Genomic DNA, 7,370 nt, shown 5'->3' with positions numbered 1-7,370 from the left:
GGATTGGCTTTCAATGTGTGCAGTCAATATGCTTGGAAGGTGCAATGTTTTTAGATGGGGAAAAAAACTACTTTTGGCTAGCAGGAAATTTTATTTGAACATCTAAGTTACAAAGTTTTAAATTCCCCCTCTGGGATTTGTGCTTTTAAATTCCTAAAATTCTCAGTCCTAAAGTTCTAGCAAATGTCCTTAAACCATGCATCTTCCTAAGGCATATAAGTGGTTAAAAATATACTTTTGCCTATAATTCATTTTTTTGGGAAGTTTTATGTGTTTATGGAGATGGTATTAAGGCGTTCCCAGATCGGATTTTTTGTTACTGTCTGCAGTTTAATCTTCTGTTTTTATTGGTGTTTAAAGTTCTTTGAGTGTTTTGAATCTGTTGTAACTTTGTGGTGATGTGATTACACTGTTACACTGTTACACTGTTACATTGTTACACTGTTACATTGTACACGCAGGAAAGTATATTCACAGAGCAGCAGCTTTGTAAAGAATCAATTTAATGTTTGGAAGGGAAATTGGGCATCTCTGTCCTGATTATTAATCACAGTGCATCCAAGCGTTAGGCAGCAGTCTCTGTCCTCCTGTATATTCTCTGTATATCTGACTCTCTTCCGAAAAAATTCACAGTTTAAAAGATGCTGGAGGTCCCCTAGGCTGTGGGGTGACTTGGGTCACTTTACACGGTATGCCCGTGACCAGCCTGATCGTGATAAAAGGCTTTGGGTGTTCACATTTCTTAATTGTTGTGGCTGGTGCAGAACATCTTGGGATATCAATGGTTAAATCATCGATTTCCTTTAAGGTTTTCTAGTAGCCCTGCTTAAAAGTGAACACACACCTATACACCTATACACCTACACACCTACACACCTATACACCTACACACCTATACACCTACACACCCACACACATATACACACTCCGACTTATAGTATATTGGTTATAATAAAACAATAATAAAATGTATATTAAATGTATCACTTTAGATATCTCTTTGATTTAACCTTTACAAAGGCAGGCCACCCTATATACGCATAGCCTTTAATGCAGGGGCCCCGGGCTCCATGTCTTGCCCCAGTAACCTGACCTGCGTTACCCCAGCCCTTGTGCTTTGCTCTGTTGCCAGCCCGATCCCCGGCGCCTTGTATGAGCCAAGCGCGTGACTGGCAGCCTGCGTGTGAGGGTGGAGGGGGGGCGAAGAGGAGGATATAAGGACACCCAATCAGAAGGCGCCATAGGCGAGCCCCTGGCGCGGATTGGCCAGAGCGAGTGTGGGAAAGAATGCAGAGAAGGTTTCACACGAATGGGGAGCAGCAGCGCGGGGTATAAATAGAGCCGCAGCCCGCACCTTGGGAGAAAGGGAGAGAGTGAGACCCAAGGATTGGGAGCTGCTGCTTCTCACGGGTGTTATCGGCACAGCACTGACTATACACGGGATACAACTACGCTCGGGCTGCTCGCTGCTAGCTTTTATTTTCTAAGCCTCAGCTAAACATGCCTGCTGATAGTATGGAGAAACCCACCGCATCCCCGATTGCAGGGGCACCGGCCAATTCTGCACAGACCCCGGATAAACCTAAGAGTGCCAGTGAGCACAGAAAGGTAAATATATCCACATCCTGCCCTTCACATTTTTCTTGCCCACGCGTGACACAGGATGCTCCGGTAAATCCCAGCTATGTGCTCATCTGTCTTGTCTCTGTTTTGCAGTCCTCCAAACCCATCATGGAAAAGCGCAGGAGAGCTCGCATCAATGAGAGTCTGGGGCAGTTAAAGACCCTTATCCTGGACGCACTGAAAAAAGATGTAAGTTCCACAGCTTCTGATATTTTACCCCTTTTGGTATCGGGCACGTCTCCACCAATTCTATATTCTATACCTGCTCTTCCAATTACTCTGGCAGAGCCCTTTTCTTCCTCCTAATCACCCTGGCAGAGCCCTTGCTCCGCCTTATCTCCCTGTTAATGTAACCTGCCATACTCCCTGACCTGCTGCTAATGATCGCTTCTATCTCCGCACAGAGCTCCAGACACTCCAAGCTGGAGAAGGCAGACATTCTGGAGATGACAGTGAAACATCTAAGGAACCTGCAGCGCGTCCAGATGACAGGTACATACACTGCTCCGAATCATACCGTATTCCCACGGCATTACTGCCCATTGTGTATATTGCTATATCATATATGATCGTAAAGTAGCCCTTAATTCATTCCTATCTAGATCCCATCATGAACCGTGCATCAGATATCACTATATATACTATAGATACCGGGGGACTTTTTCAGCTGTTAATGCCGGTTCTATATACTGGTGTCAAAACCTTTTGTATAGATTGATGTGTTTTTCAGTAATGTTAGTTTCCACATGTACTAATCAGGCGTTTCTCTTTTCTCCTGCAGCTGCACTAACAGCAGACCCCTCGGTCCTTGGTAAATACAGAGCAGGATTCAACGAGTGCATGAACGAAGTCACTCGATTCCTCTCAACATGTGAAGGAGTCAACACAGAAGTGAGGACCCGACTGCTTGGGCACCTCTCTGGCTGCTTGGGTCAGATAGTGGCCATGAATTACCAACAGCCCCCTTCCAGCCAGCCTCTGCATGTCCAAATGCCCACTGCACCTGGAGCCCCTGCTCAAGTGCCCCTTCCCTGCAAGATGAGCCCAGCTGAGTCAGTGTCACCCAAGGTCTTCCAGGGAGGCTTTCAGCTGGTGCCAGCCACTGATGGACAGTTTGCCTTTCTCATCCCTAACCCAGCTTATGCCTCCAGCCCTGGGCCTGTCATCCCATTGTATGCCAGCAGCAATGTGACATCCAGTGGGGGACCTCAGGGACAGTCCCCTGTGCAGGGAATCACTACCTTCAGCCACAAGCTGCCTCACCTGGCACAGTCTGTTAGCCCCCTTGGGGTCGGCACTGGCCCAGACAACACAGAGTCAGTTTGGAGACCCTGGTGAACAATTGTGCCACAAACAAGACTGTATAACTGGTTCCGTTGTATGGGACCTTGCCTTAGAGACAATCTGCACAAATATATATATATATATATATTTATTTCCAGATATGGGGATTTCACTTTTTTATTATTAAAAACTTGTATAAATACCCATTTTTGTAATAAAGCTCTTTTGCTGAGATGTTTAGTTTTGTACAATTGGTACAAAAGGATGTGAAATGCCAAAGTTATTGTGTTGGTTTTTGTGTCAAAAACTTTCCAAAACGTTACTGGAGTTTTATGAAATAAACTCTTTAAATTTTAGAACAATTTGTGTTTTCTCTGTTCATTCTGCAAAATTGTCTGTGTGTGGAGGAGGGGGACAAGTTGGATTCTAAACAAGGGTAACCAAATAAAAAGAAGGAATATCTCCCTCTCTCATGCAAACCATTCTTAAAGTGAATTTATCTGAGCCATACCAAAACATTGGATATCTCCTCTGCTGCTGCAGAACCTCACTGTATTCCCTGTCTTAAAATCTAGAGCATCCAGTCAATCACAGCAATTGTGCTCAAGAGGTTGGGGAGCAGCTGTGGTCTTTAAAGTTTTATTTCAGGTTTTTATTTTTACTATTTTTTCACTAATGTACTAATGCACCTTAACAAACATACTAACTTATTTTGAAACCCCTAGTTAGCCAATAAGTAAATGCAACTGGTATACCACTAATTCAAATATGAACAATAAATGCAAAACAGTGCTAAGTATCCGCAATATGTTTTAAAATGCTTAATAGTCTGTTATTCCTCTTCTCATGATGGCTTTTCTGCTTTTCCTGCTTTATTATAAGTTCATGATAAATAAATCTGATACTTTGAGAATTGTCACCCTCAGTAATGGAAGCCTAAAAGTCATTCTCCTTCTTGACAGGAGAGGGTGGAAAGGAGGGAGAATGAGGTTCCTTTGTGGCAGGAGATAATTGTAAGGTATAAAAGGTCTCATCTATTATGCAGCGGGCTCCTGAGGAGGCTTGGGATCCTATTGAAACCCATGGGAAGAATGGGGATCAGAGGGTTAATGCCCCTGTCTATAGGCTGCCTTCATTGACAGGGAGCAGATACACTGATACTGCTGGAAATTCAATTGCAGGGACTCACAAAGAGACCATAAAAGAGAAGAATTCCGTTTTATTTCACTGTGGGGAGGATAATACAGGAAAACACATTTTTTTTTCTGCCACACATATGACTCATTGCCTGCTTTTGAGTCTGAGCCAAGTAGGAAGATTACACTGTTTGCTTGTGTGGGAAGAAAGACTGGAGATGCTCAGACCTCCAAAGAGGTCTCCTTCCCGTCTCAGCCACTTCTACCGATCATCTGCACACTGGGAACCTGACACTCACCTAATGATGGGTCAGCTATTAATACGTATTGGGGAAGAACATTCGAAACTAATCAACACAATTCATAAGGCATTCCAGTAGTGATCTATACAATCCTATATTGTATTAGATCTGAATACAAGTTAGATTTTTTAGAAACCCAGATTACTCCTGATATATCTATTTTATAAACCAATCATTTGACCTAAAATAATTGTTCTCTCATTGTGTTTGCATGAATACAACAGTAGATTCAGACCCAGAACAAAATAAAACAGAAAATTATTTGTCAATAAAATGACAATTTAGATTCCATTATTTTTACGTGAAGGTGTTATTGATTGTATTGATTATAATTAACGCTGAGACCTAGGAATATTTATTTAAAGGCTCACTGTGAAAATATGGATCATGGAAGTTTAACAAAGTGATGTAACATTTGCCACTTTATATCATATTAAAAATGGTGTTCCAGGCTACATAATGCACCAAGTAATTTTAAGATATTAGTTTGTGTTTAAACATATTACATTGTCCAGGGTGCTCTGATGGTTGGTGCCACTCATTGATACCGTAATAGCATTATTTTGAATTTCACATATTCCAATCCCCAGCAATCACAAACACAAATAATGCCTACTTTATGATTATTTGTTTCTAATCCTCAAGAGAACAATGGACAATACTTGACACATTTCTCAGTTATGGTGTTAATTGTTAAACTACATTTTAATTAGATGAATCCTAAAACGATGGACAACATATGATCATTGGCTGGATCTAACAGCACATGGAAGAGGAGTTCTCTATTTGAACATCTTCTGAGTTCTCTTAGTAATGGTTGTTGATGGGGAATTTCATCATTTTTAAAAAGACTATAATTCATAAGTTTTTAACTTTGTACTGAAAAACATTTCATATTTTCTTTTTATGAAAGGTTAAACTTTAGAACCCAACTTTGAAAAACCTGGAGTCTCAAGAACAGTTAGTTTTGCAGGTCATTTTAATGTACTAATATTTTCCACTAACAATGTGTTCAACTCTATTAATAAAATGTCCATGGTTTTCCAAGCATTATACATAAACATGGACATACAATATAGGACTAGGTATATTAATTATTTGTACATACAATCTGTGTTCTTCAGCATTTCTCTATTACACATTTTTACAAAAAATTAAAACAAAAATATATCATAAATTAGTTAGTTCTTCAATCAAGGGCCCATATCTGTATAATGAAAACATGAAACAGACATTGCAAAATAATGTGCCTTATTAAAAATATATGTACAAATATATGTAACTACATTAATATAATTGCTTCCTACAGTGACATAGCTTTTAAAATGATCTCTAATTAAAGGGACAGTCTGCTAGCCAAAAATTGCAATGCTCCTTTATGGAAAAGGAGTAACTGGAGAACATGTAAACTTTAAATTTTTCCTTTAAAATCAGTTGGCCATTTTCAAGTGAAGAATGATTTTTCCCCTTTTTGAAAACACTTCAATATGGGGGATTGCCTTCTTCTGGATTAACAGTAAACTTTATGGACTTTATGTCTTTTTTCAAGTTAAATTACTGTTACTTTGTAAATGATGAGCACACTCTACAAATAGACTTCAGACTTCAGCTCTGACTTGTATTCTCTCTCTCAACCTCTAGGGGAGCCTCACTGTGTATTAAATGACTAAATAATTGACAGCTTGCTGACAGCCCAGAATCCTCCCATGAACTTTAAATTACAGTATAAAACATTATGTATTAAGAGCATGATCCGCCTCCTAACCCTGCATAACCATACGAATGCCACCCTCCCCTCAGTAATGGGATATGCACCTGAATATGCAGCTCCCATTCCATAAAGGTTAATGGGTTGCATATTTGGGATCTTCTGGTAACCCTATCCCCTTTTCCTTCTGTAAGGGCCTTTTCCCATATATGTGTTGTGAGATCCATCTCAAGGAAAGCACAGTCAGCCTTTGAAACGCTATACATCCCGTGCTTGTAACCTTAAACTTCCCCAGACATGAGGCACTCTCCTGTGGGACGTTCAGCTGGTGTCTGGCTCATAAAACACACACACTCTCACATAATTCTTGGCTGACCTCCTCCACCACAGTCTCTCCACACACACCTCCTACCACTCAATGATTTCTTGGAATTTGAGTACTGCTTAAATCATTCAATTCCAGAGGGACAGTACTCGGCTATGAAACCAACCCTCATCAGTACAAAAATAGTGTTAAATTATTATCTTTTATTTATATAGCGCCAGCAATTTACGCAGAGCTTCTTACAATACATACATTCAAGATTACGAGAAAACTAGAACTCACAGACAAAGATGAACTATCCCACTAGGTATAAGGGCCAAACTGGGGATAAAGAGGCAGCCTGGCACTTTAAGGCCGGCTGCGAAATGACTGAATATGCGAGGCATTTTTATGGGCACATAGCATGTGCCAGTGGCCACAAGCTGCACCACCTGATCTGACGCTGAAGCTTCAGATCGTATGGAGTGATATCGGCCAGCAGCCAACTGGGCATTTGCCAGGTGGCCAGTCTGGACCAACTAGATTATATTTATTGATGTCTCGTCTTGAGATCATTATGTTCTTTATATTATTATTCATTCAGTTTGTCACTATCTGCATGTTAGGGGTAAAATTAGTTTATCATTGTATTTTATTTTGAAAGACCTTCAGCCAACAATCTGCTTGAGCTATGAGGGTATAAAATGTGTTCTTTTAAGTTCATTTAATTTGCAGTTTAATTAAAAAAATATATACCAATGTGTTCTACTTGATTTAAGAATGGAACTAGGTTTTATATATATATATATATATATATATATATATATATATATTTATTCTCTGCACTCCAGACCAATAATACTTAGTGCCCAGCAGCCTTAGATCTAAGCAACAGGTGGCAGCTGTCAGTTGTGAGCTGTGTCTGTTACCCAACTCGCTGACATTTTTTTTTTAAGAGGTAGCAAATTTCTGAATTATTCTTAGAAGAGGTAACTATAACTCTCACCCTGTAC

At 40.2% G+C, this 7,370-nt stretch overlaps 1 protein-coding gene across 1 annotated transcript; it reads left to right on the top strand.

Moving 5' to 3' along the window:
* Positions 1-1,500: 1,500 nt before the first annotated feature.
* Positions 1,501-2,961, top strand: LOC149297956 (transcription factor HES-4). The gene is made up of 4 exons (XM_089487950.1): positions 1,501-1,608; positions 1,717-1,812; positions 2,028-2,115; positions 2,405-2,961. Exons 1-4 carry the CDS (start codon positions 1,501-1,503, stop codon positions 2,959-2,961), a joined length of 849 nt encoding a protein of 282 aa, XP_089344076.1.
* Positions 2,962-7,370: the final 4,409 nt, after the last annotated feature.

The sequence above is a fragment of the Sceloporus occidentalis genome, unplaced genomic scaffold (assembly GCF_023333645.1).
Source record: "Sceloporus occidentalis isolate IW3139 unplaced genomic scaffold, rSceOcc1.0.p SCAF_35, whole genome shotgun sequence".
In the NCBI taxonomy this organism is placed as follows: domain Eukaryota; kingdom Metazoa; phylum Chordata; class Lepidosauria; order Squamata; family Phrynosomatidae; genus Sceloporus; species Sceloporus occidentalis.
This window is presented reverse-complemented; position numbering and strand designations above follow the sequence as displayed.

Excerpts from the sequence above, each read along its gene's own strand:
- LOC149297956 (XM_089487950.1), top strand. The coding sequence starts at position 1,501 with ATGCCTGCTGATAGTATGGAGAAACCCACCGCATCCCCGATTGCAGGG. Across the intron at positions 1,609-1,716 it reads GTGCCAGTGAGCACAGAAAG|TCCTCCAAACCCATCATGGA; the intron begins GTAAATATATCC and ends TCTGTTTTGCAG. Across the intron at positions 2,116-2,404 it reads GCAGCGCGTCCAGATGACAG|CTGCACTAACAGCAGACCCC; the intron begins GTACATACACTG and ends TTTCTCCTGCAG.